This window comes from Drosophila pseudoobscura, chromosome X (genome assembly GCF_009870125.1).
Source record: "Drosophila pseudoobscura strain MV-25-SWS-2005 chromosome X, UCI_Dpse_MV25, whole genome shotgun sequence".
NCBI classification, from domain to species: domain Eukaryota; kingdom Metazoa; phylum Arthropoda; class Insecta; order Diptera; family Drosophilidae; genus Drosophila; species Drosophila pseudoobscura.
Genome location: NC_046683.1, coordinates 45,049,289 through 45,069,353, shown reverse-complemented (window position 1 = coordinate 45,069,353; position 20,065 = coordinate 45,049,289). Strand labels below are relative to the sequence as shown.

General features: G+C 44.6%; 4 protein-coding genes across 11 annotated transcripts in view; 3 read left to right on the top strand and 1 right to left on the bottom strand.

Moving 5' to 3' along the window:
• app (Palmitoyltransferase app) overlaps nucleotides 1-7,105 on the top strand; it is a 66,166-nt gene extending 59,061 nt beyond the window's left edge. For 2 of the 4 annotated variants that reach the window (XM_015187292.2, XM_033381719.1), the window contains one exon: nucleotides 5,159-7,105. In XM_015187292.2, the coding sequence (XP_015042778.1) occupies nucleotides 5,159-6,066 (908 nt within the window). In that variant the 3' untranslated portion in view covers nucleotides 6,067-7,105. Of the gene's footprint in view, nucleotides 1-83; nucleotides 3,670-5,158 lie in introns of those variants that run through there. The other 2 variants (XM_015187291.2, XM_033381720.1) reach the window with 2 other exon arrangements.
• Nucleotides 7,106-8,200: 1,095 nt separating this feature from the next.
• On the top strand, nucleotides 8,201-11,109 carry Tsen54 (tRNA splicing endonuclease subunit 54). 4 transcript variants are annotated; one of them, XR_004469925.1, is made up of 7 exons: nucleotides 8,201-8,341; nucleotides 8,459-8,740; nucleotides 8,793-8,908; nucleotides 8,970-9,157; nucleotides 9,216-10,042; nucleotides 10,108-10,255; nucleotides 10,340-10,396. XR_004469925.1 is itself a non-coding variant. In XM_033382628.1 (5 exons), exons 1-4 carry the CDS (start codon nucleotides 8,667-8,669, stop codon nucleotides 10,002-10,004), a joined length of 1,167 nt encoding a protein of 388 aa, XP_033238519.1. In that variant the 5' UTR covers nucleotides 8,348-8,666; the 3' UTR covers nucleotides 10,005-10,042; nucleotides 10,340-10,440. The 4 variants fall into 4 exon arrangements, 2 of the variants coding, with proteins under 2 accessions (XP_033238519.1, XP_015042776.2); XR_004469924.1 differs by lacking the exon at nucleotides 8,201-8,341 and having other exon boundaries at nucleotides 8,348-8,740; nucleotides 10,130-10,255; nucleotides 10,340-10,440; XM_033382628.1 differs by lacking the exons at nucleotides 8,201-8,341; nucleotides 10,108-10,255 and having other exon boundaries at nucleotides 8,348-8,740; nucleotides 10,340-10,440.
• On the top strand, nucleotides 11,004-14,689 carry Ak1 (Adenylate kinase 1). Of its 2 annotated transcripts, XM_001353321.4 has the most exons (5): nucleotides 11,004-11,418; nucleotides 13,385-13,468; nucleotides 13,717-13,839; nucleotides 13,910-14,287; nucleotides 14,346-14,689. In XM_001353321.4, exons 1-5 carry the CDS (start codon nucleotides 11,416-11,418, stop codon nucleotides 14,442-14,444), a joined length of 687 nt encoding a protein of 228 aa, XP_001353357.4. In that variant the 5' UTR covers nucleotides 11,004-11,415; the 3' UTR covers nucleotides 14,445-14,689. The 2 variants fall into 2 exon arrangements, with proteins under 2 accessions (XP_001353357.4, XP_015042775.2); XM_015187289.2 differs by lacking the exon at nucleotides 13,385-13,468 and having other exon boundaries at nucleotides 11,007-11,418.
• A 1,494-nt stretch (nucleotides 14,690-16,183) lies between these two features.
• Nucleotides 16,184-17,480, bottom strand: LOC4813794 (brachyurin). The gene has a single exon (XM_001353320.4). It carries the CDS (start codon nucleotides 17,328-17,330, stop codon nucleotides 16,407-16,409), a length of 924 nt encoding a protein of 307 aa, XP_001353356.3. The 5' UTR covers nucleotides 17,331-17,480; the 3' UTR covers nucleotides 16,184-16,406.
• Between the last annotated feature and the right edge of the window lie 2,585 nt (nucleotides 17,481-20,065).

Genomic DNA, 20,065 nt, shown 5'->3' with positions numbered 1-20,065 from the left:
ATCAGCTGCAGCTGCACCACCACCACCATCAGCAGCAGCAGCAGCAGCTACAGCTACAACAGCAGCAGCTACAGAAGCAACAACTGGTGGCCGCCGAGCTGCAGATGCAGCAGGAGGCACTCGCCCGCTCGCACTCGAACCTCCACTCGCCCTCGCTGGTGCGCTCGCCGGCCACTTCATCCTCGTACCGGCTGAACCTGAGGCGCTCGCTGCACCTGCCGCTGACGCCGTCGTACGACGATGTGCGCAACTCGCCGCTGCCGCTGCTGCACCACCATGTGCACGCCCAGCAGACGACGGCCATTGGGAGCGTGTCGGTGGCCACGGCCATGGCTGAGGCAGCGGCGGTGGCAGCGGCAGCGGCAGCCACTGGGTCGGCAGGCGGTGGCGGGGGCGGGGGCGCTGGCGGTGGCGGTGGCTCGTCGTCCTCGACGACGGCCCCCACCTCAGGCTCTGCCTCGGCCTCCCTGGCCCCGGTGCCGCCGCCACTGGCCCCGCGACGCCCGTCGACGCTGCAGCTGCAGCTGCAGGGCAGCGCAGCGGTATCAGGCAGCAGCACCACGCTGACGACCATACACACGTCGGCGCCACAGCCGCCGGCGCCCAGCGACTTCAAGTACTACTCCCCGCAACGCCACACCGACAACACCTCCAAGTTCAACTTCCCGTTCGGGAAATCGGCGCGCGGGATGCGCCGCCAGTCGACGCAGTCGGTGGACTCGCAGAAGGTGAACATCGCCGGATACCAGCCGCTGCCGATGCGGTCGCGCTACAAGCACCAGGAGGTGATGTTCGAGCTGAAGTCGCCGACCAACCGGCTGACCATTCGAGAGTGCGACTTTGGCGGTGGCGGTGAACCCTGCGACGACGATCAGTCGATCAAGGACAGCCAGATCTTCCGTGTTAGTAAACGAAATCTTTATATGAATCACCGGTCGCCGTGGAAGGAGCGCGACCGCTACTCGAACCTCTACGAGTACTCGTTCAACATAGATCTCAACTCGATTATCGAGGATGCCGCGGGCAGCGACTCGTCATAGTACGCAGCTCGCTCCCCCGCTGTTGTCGTTGTCCACCTGCCCCGTGCGGTGCTCGAAGTCGCCCAGGACTTCATTAATTGGTTGTTAGGCGCTGTACATAAGGCAGGCCCCAGTACCAGGACCAGGACCAGAACCAGAAACAGAACCAGACGCAGGCCCGGGCCCAGGCCTAGGCTCTTGGCCCGCTTCCTGCTGCTTCCAGGCCTCTGCTAGAGAAAGCCCAGTTTTGTTCTGGCTGTGCAGGCTTCTTTTTTTGGCCTCCTTTGGCGTTCTTTGATGAGAGAAGACTTTAGGGACTTTCGAAGAGTCTGAATGGGGCATAACACATTTGGCTTCCATTCTCTGACGCGCTTAGAAGCTAGCAGGAGAGTAAAGTCTTCAGTTTGCAGCCCCGAAATCCTGCTCTTGAGTTTCCCCCTCCCCGTTGTATGCGTAGATATAGAAGTATGTAAATTGCTAAATTGTATTTTATGATTTTGTCCATGTCCGACCTCCGACCTCCGTATCCGGTATCCGCTATCCGCTATCCGCTATCCGCATTCCGCTGTAGAGCCCCCAGCCCCGATCCTGAATGAAATGAAAAGTTGGTTCATAGAAACTTTTACGTTTATGTAGCACCTGTTTCCCTGGCTAATCACGCCGGTGCTCCTCTGCACGCGGTGCAAGGGCCCACCGGCGCCAGGGGCCAGGAGGGAGTCTCCCCGCCCCCCATGTATGTATATCCACCCTGGTCTACGTCCCATCGCCGCCACCTCCAATAGTGATGCCACCAACCAACCAAACAACCAACCAACCAACCAACCAACCAACATCCCTACCAAGCATGTTCAACTTAAACTTTGTTCGCTTGAAAGAAGATTAAGTTTTTGGATTTTTGATTTGAGTTTTGTGTTTTGTTCTCGGAATCATGCTGGATTCCTGGCCAAAGGGCCACGCCACCAAACGATCGCAGTCACTTGGACTTTCGTTGAAGTTTTGAATAATTTTGAAGGTTTCAACCGAACGAGAAGATCTAGAAGAAAGACACCACAGAGCGGAAGAACATACGAACATACGAACATACGATACACTGAAAACACTTAAACGCAATTGGAGAATAGAAATTAAATGCAAGAGTTAGCAAAAATCTTAATGAGCCAAAATAACTGCCATTTATCGAAGCAACATTTTGTTAGAACTTTGTTCATTTTTACAATGAAAGTTAAGCGTAAACTAACGTATGGAATTCAATAAGAATTTGATATATGTACTATGACGATGTATCGGTTTTAAGGGAGTCATTTTTAACTACTAGTCGAATACAGAGAATACTGAAAATACAGAATACAGAAACCAAATACAACCAAAATTGTTGCTAACGAGTCGAATCGAATGGAATCGAATCGAATGGAATATCAAATATTGAAATACTCGTACTTAAACGTTGAATACTCGTATCGGGGAAGGGAGCATTAGCATTAGCATTGCCAAGTGACTGCAGCAAATAATTAGCAATAGAGATAATATGGAGATGGAGATGGGAGTGTGTTGAAATCGAAATCGAACATGAAATTGAAACGAAATATGTATCTATTTATACCTAGTTGTAATAGTAATTGACATTTGTTGGGGGCAGAAACGGGGACAGGCCGCACGCTCTGCGGTTGTCCCGGAAGTCACTGCTGCTGGGTTCACGAACGGAGCGAACTGGGTTCACGAACGGAGCGAACGGGCGCAAACAAACGCGAACGAACGCCTCAGCTTTAAATCTTGAGCATTAACAATATTATGAGTTCCTTTTATAATTAATTGCAAGCATAGTACGACGCATTAGCGAGGTAATTGAAGTTATAGATAGTTATATATACACATGCATATACAGACAGATACATATATATACAGTATATATATATATATTTCATGCCGAATCGGAGCATGAAGCGAGTGTTAAACGATGCAAAAGTAGATTTATATACCTATATATACATATATATAATATACATTATGTATGGTTAAATGTTGGGCAATAAAACTGATCGATCTGAATGAAATGTTGGCGGATCGAGTGAACAGATACCGCACACACAACTAAAGTATAAGTACGGATCCGAGTAGATGAGGCCTTACGGTCTTCTGCTTACGTTCCTGAACGTTCCAGCGAGTACGCGGAACCTCGACCGATCCACAGACACGATCCACAGATCCACACACGCACACACACACACAGACGAAGGGAGCGCTTCTTCGCAGCAGTTCGTTCTTCTTGAGTTTTAGTTCGCGTCTCTCTATCGTCGTCTCGCTGTTTCGCTGACTCGCTATCCATACCATTTCGTTCCCCTTCCCTTCCGTTCCGTTCCGTTCGTTAAGTTTCTTAGTTTTGATTTGAATGGCAAAGCGCGCACTCGTCCATCCACAGCCTATAGCCTCTCGTTATATACTCGTACCATGAACTGAATTCAACCTACCAGCCTACCAACCCACAAACCTACCAACATACCAACCTACCAATGTTTTCTCCTGATTTATCGCACACTAATGTCAAACTCTTTCTATATCTTTCAACTTGACTGTGGAAATACAACCAATACAAATTGGTTGCTTGTTGTTGAACAATTTTACAAAAAACTAACGATCTAATAACGATATATAACCAAAAACAAATACCAAATACTGCAATTGAGCGAAAGTTGTCGAGGGCCGCTTAAGACTAGAGTAAAAAATGCATTTTAAGCCTTAATTGGGTGAGTTCTCTCCTAAAGCAAAGTACAATATTTCTAAAGAACAAAAAACAAAAGCATTTTATTGTTGTATTGTATGTACAAATATCCGAAATTACAATTAATAACGCTTTAGACATTCATTTTGGAATTAGCTACACCGCATATACCCCCATATCCATACTATATTTGAGTTGATTTACCCCACGACCCCCTGCTTATCTTATACGTATCCAGTGGCCAGTGCAAATACTAGCTAAAGTATACTCCATACTCGCTTCTACACATCCCACATGCCAATACATACATACATACATACATATATTCTCATGTTGAGTTGAAACCATCAAAAGCATACTTTTGACAGACGGAAGGCAACACCACCATCCATCCATCCATCCATCCATCCGAACACACAGACCCTGAGACCCTCAGACACGTGGAACACACAAACAAAAACACATACAACACACAAGCCAAAAAGTTGGAGTTAAACACAGTATTTAGAACAGTATTTTATTGGCCACCTCGTAAGCGACACATCAGTTCTACTGTAAAATCCACTACCCACTAAATGTGTTCACGACATTTTGCAAGCATGCTTTAAATTGTTCCAATTGGCACCGAATTAACCATTGAATCCGAGTAATTAGCGCATATTTCACGTTTATGCTTTGCGACATTTAACAGTGTTCCGTTGTTTATTGGTTAAGGGCTTATCAATCGATATACAGACATGCATACACACTCGTACACACACACACACACACACACACAGACACACACATATGTATTTCCAACCAAGTTGATTATCCCTGCCCCGCCGCATTCCTGCCTTCCGGCGACGCCTCCGAATGGAAAGGAATGGAATGGGGACTGGGATTGGGCCCGGACATGGACACATGCCCGCCCATTCAATTACACATGTACTATATGTTAATTTGAACAGACAAACCGTTTTAATTGAATTACGAATTACGATTTTAATTGCCGCCTTTTCAGCATTTATGATTATTTGCATTTTTAGAGAGTTTTGTTTTTCCCACAGCCAAAAACCACAATACAACACAACACAAAAATAAAAGAAAGAACCACTCCACCAAAACCAATCAAAAGCAAACCAAAACCAAAACAAAACCAACCCAAAACCAACCCAAAACCAACCCAAAACCAACCCAAACCAAAACCCAAATCCAAACCCAACCATCAACGCCACACAAATAAAAGACACACAAAAACCACTAGCAAAAAGTGCTCAAAATTGAAATTCGAATTTTAAATTAGTTGGCAAATTTGTTGTAATGAGCATTTGAATAATTTACATGCATTGATTATACGATCTAAACATTCGGAAATATTGAGACTGCACTGTTCACTAATCAGCCACACCGCTGTCACCTCTGCCCTCTGTCTCGTCCGCAGGTAATTCCAATAGTCTAGCTCAGCTGGTGGACAACGAGATTCCCCTAGCCCAGATGGACATTCCGGCGTACACGCAGCAGACGGCCACCCAGGCGCGCCAGTTCCGCCACCGGCACCACAAGCAGCGGCAGCTCTCGAACGGAGCCTCGGTCAGCTACGAGAATCAGCTGGCCACCGCCAGCAGTGAGGACGAGCTGGACGACGCCGAGGTTGTGGTCGTCGGCAGTCCGGAGGTGGTGGCTGCAGTGGCTGCCATTGCCACCAATAAAGCGCGGGGTCTGCGGAACCGCAGCGGTAGCTACAGCAATCTCTTCGACGCGGACTTTGAGGCGGCACTGGTCAACTCCGCCCTGGCTGAAGGGCAGGCAGGAGCGGAGGCAGCTGGTGGCACGGCAACGGGCTCCACCGATGTCTTTAAGCCCTCGGCTGGTGCTGCATTGTTGGCTGTCGCCATGGGCGGTGACCATGCGCTGGCCAGCTCGGCCTCCAAGACGGAGAACATGTACAGCAATGTGCCGCACGTGGCGAGTGCCTCCAACGCAGCGCCCCCAGACGCCGCCCTGCACGTCTACTCGAACATCATAGACGAGCGGGCCCAGCAGCATCAGCGAGAGCAGCTTCAGGCCACCACAGTGCTGTCCTCGACGCTCTTGAGCGACGACCTCGATCTGGACGATCCAGTGAGTGCCTCCTTTGTGGCCGCTCACTCGCAGCGCAAGTCGATCGGTGACGGGGCGGAGCAGGCCAAGTCAGCAGATCGGCTGCGCATGCTTCACGACACCACGATGATAGACACGGCGCTGGACCTGGACAGTCTCGACGGCTCCAGCATGGGCAACAACTCGCAGTCTTGCCTGGTGAAGTCGAACAAGCCGACAGCCAGTGGTTCCAACGTGAACATAGTCTGAGCCAATCCTTGCCCTATGCCCTATGCCCTGTGCCCTGTGCCCTGTACATAGGTGTACAATAGATAGATATAATCAGTTTTTGGGTCTGTCGAGTATTACTAATGTTCCATTAAACGTGCCTGCCGGGGTTTTTATTTTATCATTTTAACATTTGCCACTTTCCATTTGTGTGCTGTGGTGGATGGGTCGAGGGGCAACACGAGATATATATGTATGTATTAATGTATGAATGAGAGAAGATAAACCTATCAGCAGGCAGCTAAAATATTACCTTAACGCGTTACGCATTCGAAACAGATATATGTACATTTATACACATGCATATATTATACGTACATATATGGTATAACTAAGCATTTACACATATACTATGTATACATATGTATGTATGTATGTATAGCAACACAAAATGTGGTGAACAATGTTAACAATTCAATGGCATTAATGAGAAAAACAAAGAAAAGTAAAGAAAAGAAAAGAAGAGAAGAGAAGAAACCAATACTATATGGGGAGAAACTGTTTATACAATACCAATACACGACGCAAACATATAAATCAATTATAAGTACGTACGCGGATAAAGATAAAGTTATACATACATGTATGGTTAGTTATAGTGTGCGAGTATCATTTGTATATTTAAGTTTTTACAGCGACCCAAACGAGTCCGCATCGTTGTTCAGAGTTTAATGCTAGTTGCGATAGTGGGAGGAGGGCGAACAATAAAAACCCCAACAAGAATACTATCCTGCAATATACATACATATGTACGTGAAGTTAAGTTACGTGAAAATATAGGAAGAACGGGGAGGAGCCAATGTTAACAGCATAAGAGTTAAAAGCAACAATGTGGTGTATTAAATGTTCATAAAGTTACCATTAAGTGTATTTTCAAGGTGTAAAATGTTATATGACAAATTAAATCGAGTTCGAGAGTTCGACAGCTCCAATGCATGAGAGGGCAAAAATGTTAAGCGTATGTTATGCGAAACTAACAAAACTACAATTATACAAAGAATAAAAATTTATAAATAGAGAACACCAAATGTGTTATTTCATTGGGTCGGACTGGGGGCAGGTGAATTTAAATTTAACTAATCGTGCGTGATCCATAATCATTCATATCCAAATAGCAATAAGTTATTTTGAAATTAACAATTCCCTGGAAATCACCAAGCTTGAAGTTCAAATTTTGAAAATGCGTTAAGCTTGACGTCAGGCTTGAAATGGCCCGCCCTGCCAACTCGCTTGAGTTTGGTGATGTGAACTATCGTTAGAGATAAACATCCCATTAGTGCTGCCATTTTAGCGTATTCAATTTTGTATCCAGCATTTTATTCATTACCCTTGGCTTGTTTGAGCTATAAAGATTTGTTCTTTTCGTCTGATTTTAAACGGTCTGCTCCAACTACGATCTACCATTTGGACCATTTAAAGTTGACGATTATCGTTAATGTACCACACAGAATTATAGGTATTTTCAAGGTATAACGATATATTATGTTATATTTTATCAATTTAATCAACACAGGGTAAAGAAATTTCCATACGCAGGTTTATTGAATTTTCGCTCTCTCAAATCGTACTGCCGTGCATTATCTATTGCATATAAATCCTTGTCACCTTCAAACAATTCCGCTTTGCTGCGCAGCTCTACCGATTATCCAGTCGATAGTATCGATGGCCAAACGACACGAAATTATCATTCTGCATACCGTGGAAAAAAGGATATTGAATTGACGAAATGTTTGTCATCCCTGGCTCTGATGAAGGCAGAAACTAGTCAGTCTCTGTTTCTGTTCTGTTCTCTTTTATTGTCTTCTTACAGAGACCGAGAATAAGTATCGGGAACGAGATGTATGGACAAGATACTTTTCATATTTTTTAAACATCTCAATCTGAGAAAGGAAAACAGTATCATCAAAAAATAACGAAATAGGGTATACAAATTGACATACTCCGGTTGACTAGCAATAAGTCTGAAAATACCAGCAACATGGACGTGACAGCATTGCTACTGTTCTTTTGTTGAACTTTTTTGTTTAAATACAATAAATGGGAGTACTTAAAAGTAATTAATCTTGTTGAAAATTTATTCATAAAAGGGCTAAAACTATGTGAGCAGGTCCAAAAGTTTTAGTAAGCCAGCATTATTCAACGGAATATCAAAATTGAGCAACAGGAACGACTAGTATTTACGGTATTTCTTTGAAAATGAGACAGTATATTTCTGAGGGTCGATAAGATACATTTTCTGAACTGATATCGATAAATGGTAAAAAATCAGCTGATTTCGGTCGAAAAAATTTTAAATTTCTTGAAATTTTAAATTTGTTCTTTTTGGTTCTTTCTCTGCCCGCTGTTTCGCTCACTCACTGTTACATGCATATAGAGCATATAAACCGTGCATTGGAAAAGAAACAGAGAGGCTGTGCTAAAGGCGCATCTACCGGACGACCAAATCTTCAATGTGTAGCAGATCGAGGACTCGGCTGCTCTTCTGGACCTACGCCTACTCCAAAAGAGTTAACGTGACCAAGTGAATTTTTCTCTCCTGTTCATCCGACTAATTGTGTTCCTAAAACGTTTATTTTGCGTTCATGTGCAAAATGAGCGGGACCATGGATTTGGATGCAAAATTTGTTGAAATTAACCCAACAAACACGTTTTTAAGGTAAATAATGAATGAAATCTTTAAGGCGTTAACTAAATTCGTCGAATTTCAGTGCCGAGCAACTTGTTACGCACCGCCATTTGGAGATCGAAGCCACATGCGGTGGCCTGAAGCGCACACAGAACGAGGGAAGTGCAGCTGAGCTTGAGGAAATTACCACTGCTCTATGTAAGTTGTAGGATTGATGACTGACGTACATCAATTTAATATACTGTTAATTCTACTTCAGCTAATCTGCGGGCTCAATTGTCAGTGCCACGCATAGAACGACTCGGAGGGAGAGCTCTGGCCTCTTGGGATGAGGAACAACAAGCAGCGGAAATACTGCGTAAGGATGGAAAATTCGGGAGCTTCGGATACAGCGTGCAGAGTAAACTCTATTTGGAACACTACGAGGCCTTGTTTCTTCTGGAGTTGGTGGGTAAATCCGCAACCGTTCCGTATCGATTTTTATTAACATGGCAACCGATTCCAGGGTCGCCTGCAGCTGGAGTACCATGATGTGACTGTTTCCGTGGAACAGGCCTACGTCTTATTGCTTGGAGAACTGGAGAGTGAAAAGTACCACAATTACTTGGTTTATTCAGCATTGTCTCGTGCTGGTTATATAGTGGTTAGGCATAAGCGCCATCAGCCAGCAGCAGAAACAGTGACCAGAGCAGATTGCATCTGGGCTCTGCTGAAGGAGAAGGTTGGGCATATTCCAACAGCTGCACATATCAAAGCTTCACCGCTCTATGCAACTGTGGAGAAGAGTATGGAAGACGTCAAACAGTTAATCATGTGGCCAAATACCGAGCAGAATGAGAATAGCGGAGAGCGGATCGATTTCAAATTTGACACACGAAAGCGAAAAGCACATGCAGCGTCTAGGGACTATCCTGGCAGCAAGAAAGCATGTCTATCAACAAGAAAGAGCCTTGTAGATCTTCCAAAGACAGAAGCGACATTTGCGAGATTCGAAAATGTATTTAAAAAATTCGACATTGTGCAGCTTAAAAGCAACGATTACCCAACCGATGATCAAACAACTCCACCTTCCTTCAGTATATCGTTTGACTTGCATCTTCATAATGGAGGCTTCAAAAAGCGTACTCCCAAAACGCCCACCTTCAACGTGATGATTCTCCCGCCCGATGCGCCGTTTCCGACACACAGTGAGATTGCCCAGTGCCAGCGTCAACAGCTCCATACAGCGCCCCTGCTCGTCGTGTCGGTTAGCGAATCGAAACAGATACAGGCGTTCTTGTACTTTATTAGTTGATGATGTCGGACTCTGCGGATGTGCTACCTCAATAAATTGTACGTTTAATTATTGTTCATTTAAATGCGCCTCAAAAAGGCCAATTGCACGTAATTTATTGTAGTTAGCAATCACTTTTTGTGCAGACGGGAGAAGTTCCGACAAAACATGACCAATCAAACATTGTCAAAACATTCGAAAAAAATTCATTTATTTGAATGTACATATACTGTTTGGCTTTTTAATTTCAACAAAATTTACTCCCGAAAATGGTAAGTTTATTGTGAGGAGGGGAGGGGAGGAGAGGAGAGGTGAGCTACTGGCCACTAATCTGTCTGTAATGTGAATCATTTCAGAACGCACCAATAGTTTGGATAATGGGAAGCGCGAACAGCGGCAAAGACGTCCAAGTTCAAAAAATTGTGGAGAAGTATGGCTTCACGCACATCGATCCCAACGCCATAGTGGACAAAGAGGTGAGATAAACCAATTGCAATCGCAATTGCAATACTAGTTGAGACATCTCTATTTTAACCAGATCGAGGCTAAGAGTGCAGATGGAAAAAAGTTCGAGGCAATACGCAAGGATGGCAAAGAAGTACCCTTGGCCGACATAGTGCCGCTAGTGGAGAAGCAAATCATGGGACAACGTGGCGGGGTCAAGGGCTATTTAATCGATGGGTAAAATATAAGAATCCATTTAAGGAAATATAACTTCATGCATTTATATTACATTTTTATAGATATCCGCACAACGAAGCCGAAGCCAAGATATTGGAAGAACGTCTTGGGCCGCCTACAATGGTAATTGCGTTGGATGTCCAAGGGGATACCAATAAAAAAGACTCCAAGGCAGTACTCCAGAAATATGCCAACATAACGATGCAAATCAATGCCGAGCGTGATGCCAAGGAAGTGTTCGAGGACCTAGTTCCCAATTTCGAGACACTGGCCAAGAACCGAGGACCCCAAATCTCAATCGGACGCTAGAGCCTCAAACTTCAAGTTCCTTGGAAATCAAATACAGCACCATAGACACCATAGACAATCAAATCAAATCAAATCCAATCCAAACAAATACAAATTTAGCACGACTGCTTGAACGGCATAGCTACAGCAAAAAGCACACGGAGCTCGAAAAGCTCACATCAAAAGCTTGCTTCAGCGGTGCGCTCGTCTACGCGTACTGAAACCGTTAGCCGAAAGCCTTTTCATTCAGTCACTCGCAACATACGCTGCACCGAGTGAGGGTGGTGGAAAATCGTCGGGCGGAGAAATCGAATAACGGCGCTGAGGAAATCAACTACGACCACAAGGAACAAGGCTAGCCAAGAACGACAGACATCGGCGCCGCTCCTAAACTACCGAAAAGTTCGCGATTTGTTCAACGAAAGTCCCTCAGAAGCGACGTATATATCTCGTATACATCACAATGGTGAGTGAGAGAGTGTGCTCGTGTGACTGTACTCGTACTCTCGTATCCCCCGCACATTTGTTTGGGTTTTTTTTTACTGTGCTCTGATTTATTTATATTTGTATGCCACTTATATCGGTTTCGCTTTGAGTTAAATTTCTCTTTCGGAATTTCACTGCTTCCCCCCGCGGTCGAGCAGCGAGAGCGAGAGTTTAGGGATTGCATATACGACTCGACCTTGAGCCACTTCCACGACACTTGCGCTTGTGCACTTGACCTTGCCAGCCCCGTCGTTGCAATTGCCACCGGGATTGCACACGTACTCTTACAGATATTCCGCATCCGATGCGATGTGTTTTCTACTCGCAGCTTAGAAGCTCCCAGGTCCAGCTCCAGCTCCAGCAGCAGCAGCAGCTGTTCGCTGATGATCTGGTATAAATAGAGACTCGGCTAATAGCGACGATTACGTGCCTGTGAATTCCCCCCAAACACAAACAACCAACAAATTAGCAACACAAATGGCCCGATCGATCGCGGTAAAAAGCCGAAATTTCACATTCCAAACACAGTGAATTTTGACGTCAAATTCCGATAAATTTGCATATATTTATGACCAGTTGCCCGAAACTCAGGAATTTCTGGCGGGGCTTGATTCATTAGCATGTCTCCAGTGCCCAATGGCCAGTCCTCAGTCCCCAGTCCCCAGCATCGTCGCCAGAGCAGTTAAATGTGTTTATTGACGCTACCCGAACTAGACAGTCATGCCGGTTTTGATTCAGTCGCGACGGATGGAATGATTAAATTAATTACAATAAAGCCAACAGCAATCTTGGGATCGAAAGAGCAAAAGTTGGCCTCCCAAACAATTCCTCTCCACCAGCTGGATAGTTTTGCAGTTCCGTTTGCCCAGAGCGCATGTGTGTTCTAACTTAAATAATGGTTTGGTTATAATTGACAGTTTCAAGGCGGAGGCGGGAGTGGGAGCTCTAACAACTGTTCATACATAATGAACAAGTGTTTTAGAGGTCAGTGTTCAAATATGTATTAGCGCTGGACACGGAACGCCCTAGTGACGGATCCTTGAGAATGACATTGGAAAGTCACTGAACTACTAAAAATATAACGAAATTACGTAAATCCGATTGAGAATCATAAATTTTCACACGCAACAATTAAGATGCGTAGAAAATGTGCTAAATGAAAAGCCAAGAGATCAGAGCAAAAAAGAATACGAAAACAAGAAAACAAAATAAGAAAATGTATGCTCCGAAAAACAACCACCAAAGGTGCTACCGAACAACCTGCTCATTATCAAAGCTGCCAGAATTCATTCACTTTGTTTGTCTGGTGATTTTCCCCTTTCGCCAAGTTTTCGCTGGGGTGCGACAATGCGGAACAGGCGAATGTCAGCGGGGGATCCGATCCACATCCACGGGCAGTGTATAAGGGAAACCGCAAATCTCTTCGCCACCTACACACGCAATGGAGTCACGAGCCGCCAACAAAAGCGATTCAATTGTTTACAGTAATTGTGATTTTCTCGTTGAAATCAAACCATCATAAATACTATTTGTTGGCGCTGGAGAGAGAGGTGCCAATTGCTCTGAACGAGATCTCCGACGTGCTATGCCACGGATGGCTGGGAACGGGGAGCCCTGCGCTCTGTGCCCCTTGTACTCAGTGCCTTTTGCTCAAGATCAATGCCATGTGGGAATGTAAAATTTATTAGTTCTCGCGCTCGTGCTCGTATATAGAAATGGGTATTCATGGGATGCATATGTATGCAATGTTATGCCTGGTGGTATGTCTGTTTATATAGCTAGGAAGTTTATTGTCGGCAAACATTTGAGGTAAATTTGCTGTTGGCAAAGTGCCCAGAATACTAATAACTACATATTAACAAAACCGAAAACATCTCAGATATAGTTCAATAACACTGAAACATTGAGATATCTAACCATCCCCAACAACTGTCTCGATTGTGTAGTTATTTATGTGTCACCAAATGGCCATGAAGAAGGAGGCCCAGGAGAAGCTCAAAGCAGAGGAGCTCCGTAAGGCACAAGCCGCTGTAAGTAGCCCCAGTCACAGATCAGACCGACGGGCAAAGCAATCTTCTACTTGGTTTATTTGATGTATGGCATGTACATATGTATGTATACTGTGTGGCCGCCGCTTCAAGACCAACCTCTTAAGACCCCCCTCCTCCCTAACTGAACTAAGCTTGCGTCTAAGTAAACACTAACTAAGCTAATTGTAGATGTTACTCGAGTCTGTATGTTGTGCATCTAACCGTCTAACCTGCATTCCATTTTGCAGGCTGAAATCCCCATCATCTGGATATTGGGCGGTCCCGGCTGCGGCAAAGGCACTCAGTGTGCTAAGATTGTGGAGAAATATGGATTCACACATCTGAGCAGTGGGGACTTATTGCGCAATGAGGTAATTTTGCTCGGAGCACTGCCATTGTATTGCGTACTTGTGAAATCTAATTGCGAACTTACATATTCAGGTGGCTTCAGGATCGGACAAGGGTCGTCAGCTGCAGGCCGTCATGAGCAGTGGCGGCTTGGTGTCCAACGAAGAGGTCCTTTCGCTGCTGAACGATGCTGTGAACCGTGCCAAGGGTGGCTCGAAGGGCTTCCTCATCGATGGATATCCACGTGAGAAGACCCAGGGCGTGGCCTTTGAGGAGCGTATTGGTCCCGCCGATCTGGCCTTGTACTTCGATTGCTCTGAAGACACCATGCTGAAGCGTATATTGGCGCGTGCCGCTGCCGCAGCTGTGAAAAGATCCGATGACAATGAGGAAACCATTAGGGCGCGTCTGCAGACTTTCAAGCAGAATACAAGCGCCATTCTGGAACTATACGCAGACAAAACCTTGACGGCAAGTTCTAAAGTAAACTTGCATCAACTCTTATTGAATAACTTTCGCCTATCCACAGATCAATGCCGAGCGTGATGTCGATGACATCTTCCAGGAGGTTGTTCAGGCCATCGATTGTGTGCTCAAGAAGAAGGCGAAAATAGCCGCACACTGCTAGTAGGCTAGTAGAGAGCTCTTATTAAGAAACAGTACCAAAGTTAGCAATACAGCCAAAAATTTATACGCACTTTTTAACGCTAAACTCGAAGAAATCTCACAAATTTGCACAAATGAAAGCGAAACACCAAATTTATTAGTTTTTAAATGAATGTCATATTATCCCATTAAGTGGGACTACAACACATAATCTCATGCAAGAAATGGTTGATCTAATGCTCTAAATAAATTTACCCATAAATTCAAGAGTTAGTCTATGATTTACATGCCGAAAAAGATAGTTTAAAAATGATTTACCTTGTCGTTCGATGTTCATCAGGTCAGGTCTGCTAGAAACTCAATTCATAATTGAAATTTGAGAACATACATATATTGTTAATTAATGGACGCATTACAAACAGTATTTCTTTCAACGAATGTCAGTCGCTTTCCGTTAGCTAGACTCTGATTAAATATTTATAAGCCTTAACTGAGAGCACCAAGGGCACAGGTTGTTCGAAAGGAAAACATTCGAAACAAATTCGCCTTGAATTCGAGTGTGAGAGCCACGTGCTTAAATGTTAAAAATTAAAAAGTACAACTTCATTCTATCCACTAAACCAGTTTCAGTTTCTAAACAATATGGTGGGAGTGAAACGATGCAAATGATACCTTGTAGGGTGAGAGTGATTAATAACTATGGGTGCTATAAAGTACTTAAAACAACTCGACTCGACTGAAAGTTTATGGGATAGGGTATTTCCCTTTTAAATCTTCGCAGATTTATATATTTATGACACAGGAGAACTGAACAGTGCTGGATTCGCAAAAAAGTTTATTGCGCTAAAGTTAAAAACTGCTTTAGTCACACGTTGAACACAAATGCAATGCAGATCGTTGAGTAAATGATCGACTTTGTCTCGATATTTCGTGTACGATATTCGAATCTGTCGGGTCTGGCAGTTGCCAGCGGCATGTTTAATTAGAAGTGGGTTGTATTTCAATCAAGATGATATCAATTGTTTATAACATTTCATTTGTATACTGACGAAAGTGTGCGTCACGAATCTGAAGTCTGTAGTCTGTAGTCTTAAATGCAAAATAGATCTGACATAATTTTTGGCAAGTCAATAGTCCAGCAAACACCAATAGTAAAATCGTATCAAGAATCGGCAGTATCTGTTTTTCTTCGAAACTGGTAGAAACCGAATCATCTGTCTTTATCACGGAACTAAATACCATGTGGAGCAGTCGAGCGTCATCATGTGGAGTGCTCCCCTCCGAACTGGAGTGTGCTTCGAGTTCGTGTTCTTGGCGATCGAGTCGAGCGTAAAGTCAACATAGAAATTTATGTAAACGAAGTGGTTGGCGACAGGCAGCATTGGCAGCATTTGGCAGCATTTGGCAGCATGCCTCATAATTGTTCGTTTTGTGAATTATGTAAAAGGCAGCAGCAGCAGCATTGAAAGAAGAAAGATACAGATACCTATAGCCGTTGGTATAGAGAGGCGAAACAGTTAACTGATCAGAAATTATCACATGGCGACGTAAAAGTTTTTATCGGACGATTATCGCTGGACGCGATCTCCGAATTCGGGAATTCCAATTCCAAAAAAATCAGCATGACTAAACAGACAGAAGAGCTCAAGCAGGTTTTTTGATATTGTTGTTTGGATTTTGGTTTTTTATTTTCATATACAATTTCTTTATATTTTGCATCGCATTTGTATGCTTTCTTTTTGTTTGGAGACCACATTTCTGTGGGGTTTTGTTTTTCATTTGGAGCTGTCACTTCAGCCACTTAAAACTAAAAAAAAAATAAATATAGATGTTTAAATAGTTAAAACTAAGAACAATGTACAAATTTTGATGGAGACATTAGCCAATTGAACGAGTATTTAGACATATATCACACGATTAGAGAATTTTTTCAAATAAAGCTATAAAGATTCAGTCGAAGGAGGCACGGCTAGACGTACTGATCCTAAATGAGATTGTCATCACTATACAGATGTTGGTGGTGCTGTTGCTGATGCTGTTGCTGGTGCGGCTGTTGTGGCCGGACGTGGTGCTGAGTCGAGTGGACCCGCTGTGGTGCATGGGGTGATAGACCTCCAGTTTTGCTCTCAATCCAGTCCAAATAGTGTGTGACTCTGGTGAAGCCTCCGGGAATGTTGGTCTCGCAGCCATCGGCTGGCCCAAAGCTGGTGATGCCCACGACGACCTGGGTGTTCTTGAGCACCAGAGGGCCGCCGGAGTCGCCCGTGCACACTGTCTCGTCTTTCAGGCCCTTGGCGCACATCACACCAGACGTAACCACATCGTATTCCTGTGCGCACTCCTCGTTCGAGATCACTTTGAGCTCGGTGTACTGCATTGAGTCCGAGTTGGACATCTCCACCATGGCGCCCCATCCGCTGGCCACCACGCTCATGCCCGTGTACTGGTCGTGCCGCTGTCTGCTGGGCAACGAGGCTGCCTGGATGCGCGAGGTGAAGGCCACATCCATTGGCAGCTTGACCAGGGCGATGTCATTTGCAGCCGTCTCCGGATTGAATTGCTCGTGGACAATGAACTTGTTTGAACGGATCACCAGTCCTCCCAACTGTTCCGTGTCCTCGACGCTCTTTGTGCCCAGGTACACGTCGTAGTGGGTCACTCCCATGGTGCAGTGGCCGGCAGTGAGTATCCAGCGCCTGTCCAGCAATGTGCCGCCGCACAGGATGCGCTTGCGCCACAGCTGCTTTCCTATCAGCATCACTTGGTAGGGGAACTTTTCGATCTTTCCGAACTTCGACTGCCCGATGGCATAGCCCGTGCTGGGGGCTGGCTCCCACATGAGGAGCAGGACCAGGCCGAGGCCCAGTACGGTGTGGGGACGGAGCAGAGGCATTGTTTTGGCCGCCATGTCGCTTCGTCTGTCTGTTGCACTTGTCACTGATCTTTCGTCTAATTGTTTTTGGAACCGCAATAATCGAATTTTGTCACTTGCTTGGTTGTGCTTCCGTTGTATATCTGCGCGCTTTGGACGTTCGCTTCAATCTAAATCCGTTCTGACGGAGTCGTGATATTTTATACGTCGTCGCTCAGCGAAATAATTTTGCCGGTTTTCTGCTGTCTGGTCCCAGTCCAGTCGTGTCTCCCCGGCACTCTCATACGTATCTCCGCCTCTGTCGCTCCGAGTGTCGCTCGCTGAAGCCACTCTCTTCTGCGTTGCCTGGGAGACTCTTCTTCGGTAGCTTGTTATTATGACAGCCAACAGGTCGTAAAATCTCGTTTAAGGCGAACACTTTGTGTATCAATATGTATATACATATGTATTTATATACATATATGCATATGTATCTGATACTATGCCAATGCTAGCTGTGAGCGCGCGAAAGCAAAGTTCAAATTTCGAACTGCCAGCCTCCCCCCGAAATAATGGGAAACGGAAGTGAAATTGGGTTGCTCCGATTTCGTTCAGTCCCGAAATATCGCACAAATCTGCTCTTTGCACTTTGAAGATTTCGTCACTTGGAGATTTGCGATCTGCGAAGGATTCCACGAAAAGAGAGCTTAAAATTATGAAATGGAAAGAGAAAATGTGAACCAAAGCGACAGACAATAGAACAGGTATTCCAGCTGAGCGGAGACTAGAGACCTAGGCTCTGGTCCAGACCCCGACCCAGACCCAGCCCCAGCCAGAGCCCCAGCCCCTGCCGGAGAAGTGAATTGGGGTGACAAATACGATTTTAATTATGTATAAACAATTTTGGAATTCTGATTAAAAGACTAGTTTTGTTTGTCTTTTTCCTCTGGTCTGTTCTTTTCTGCTCGTTCTATTCGATTCGGTTTTATTCTGTTCAGTTGAAAATGTTTCATTCAAATGAAAAGGTGGAATTTTTTGAAAGTTGCTTTTGCGCATCTTTATTGCATATTCGTCTTCTCACATACATTTTCGGGGCGGCGCGGCCTGTAAACAACGTGGACTCCAGATAGGTTTTTTTTTGTGTGTTTTTTCTTTGATTCACTGGCGCCATTAGAATTTGTATTAATAAGTTATTCATTTACGCCTCAAAGTCCAAAAATGCTGCTAATTTCCAGCGAAACTTTCGGGCGAATTTAAGTCGAACTGTGATGAATCAAGATTCGTTGTCTGTTTATTATAAACATTTTATTATGTAGATTACGTTCCCGTTCGGAATAACAACAATGCTGACTCAATCAGTGTTTTTGTTTTTATCCCATTCTATGGCGTTTTCCTTCAAATTTTCCTGTTGTCTGCCGCAAACTACTCGTAAGTAGATCGCAGATCGAAAACAGATACATATTTATAATGGGAGTTAATTTGTGTGGCGCCAACTTGGAATTTTGTTGATGAAAACATTGTCGATTATCGATTGTCGATCGCATTAACTTTATTTACCAATTAGCAGTCGACTTGTAAGAATCTCTGACGAAATGGCTTTGTTTTCGACCGAGCTCCGAGCAGGGATGTGCGCAAAAGTTCTCAAGGCAGGTCCACATGCTGAAGAGTAGACCTTGGTTGATAGAGCATCCCGGATTCGCAGGTTTCATTAAAGAAGAAAATTGATCGGAATGTTTACATTGCCAATTCGCAGGTGCAAATTTATAAATACCAAACAATAATAAAATTAATTGGACATAAAGGTGCGAAAATTCATTATACAATACAGCTTTGAACGTGTACTTTTTGCGGGCCCGTCCCTGAAAATCCCGGCGGTAGCACGTGTCTGCGCCACCACGAACACGAGCACGAGTATACATATATATACATACATATATAGCTTCCCGTTCTGGGTGGTGTCTCTCGATTATTCCGGCGGATTGGGCTATCTAATCTTCCAATTAGTTTTCAGCACATCATCAAAGTTTATTGAACAGGTTCACATCCATCAAAATTGTTCCATAAAAATTAGCTTTTCAGCTTTTCGAACCAATTTAAGTTTTAGTGGCCAAACTGAATGCATATTTCATTTTTCAGCGATTGCTACGTTTATGTGAGTATTACTGCAAGAACCGGCAAGATTTATTCGAAATCAAATCTGAATTTATCGATCGGGAATACGATATGTTAATTAATGCAAATCAGCTCTCGGGAACACCCGAAAATCGTTGTTTTTGTCGACAAAGTTCAGCGGCTTGGGGCTCTGGCGCCATGAATGTTGCTTACCTTGCACGAGAAAGTAGCTGACCTTGACGGTATTCGGAGTATTCGGTGTATTCGGTGTATTCGGTGTATTCGGGGACTGCTCTGCTAGAAAGCGGATGGGAGGCTGTAGTGGCAGTGGAGGCGGGACACCTACATATCTAATTGGACGGACGGAGGGTGCATTGACCAAGTGATTGGGTATCGGAACGGGCATAACAAATCGTTCATTGACGTCAGCCCAACACCATTTATTTTGCACGGGTCTTACAATTCAATTTAATTAATGTTCCAGCGAATGAGCATTTAATATGCAACGGCGTAGAACCAGTAGTCGCCCCACAACTTTTCGCCGGCAGTAAAAGTTTCTATCCCCTGCCCTGCCCCCATTTTGGAGAGTGGCTGGTAGGCGACAGGCGGGATCTCTAGTCTTAGCTTCTTAAGCGGCATAGACAAACTAGATCCGGTTGGACTTCATTTTATGCTGAAGA

Bases quoted from the DNA above. Each gene is read 5' to 3' on its own strand.
- Tsen54 (XM_033382628.1), top strand. From the start codon at position 8,667: ATGTGCAAAATGAGCGGGACCATGGATTTGGATGCAAAATTTGTTGAA. The intron at 8,909-8,969 runs GTAAGTTGTAGG...ATTCTACTTCAG, and splicing joins GGAAATTACCACTGCTCTAT to CTAATCTGCGGGCTCAATTG. The intron at 9,158-9,215 runs GTGGGTAAATCC...AACCGATTCCAG, and splicing joins CCTTGTTTCTTCTGGAGTTG to GGTCGCCTGCAGCTGGAGTA.
- LOC4813794 (XM_001353320.4), bottom strand. From the start codon at position 17,330: ATGGCGGCCAAAACAATGCCTCTGCTCCGTCCCCACACCGTACTGGGC.
- Ak1 (XM_001353321.4), top strand. The intron at 13,469-13,716 runs GTAAGTAGCCCC...TCCATTTTGCAG, and splicing joins TCCGTAAGGCACAAGCCGCT to GCTGAAATCCCCATCATCTG. The intron at 13,840-13,909 runs GTAATTTTGCTC...TTACATATTCAG, and splicing joins GGGACTTATTGCGCAATGAG to GTGGCTTCAGGATCGGACAA.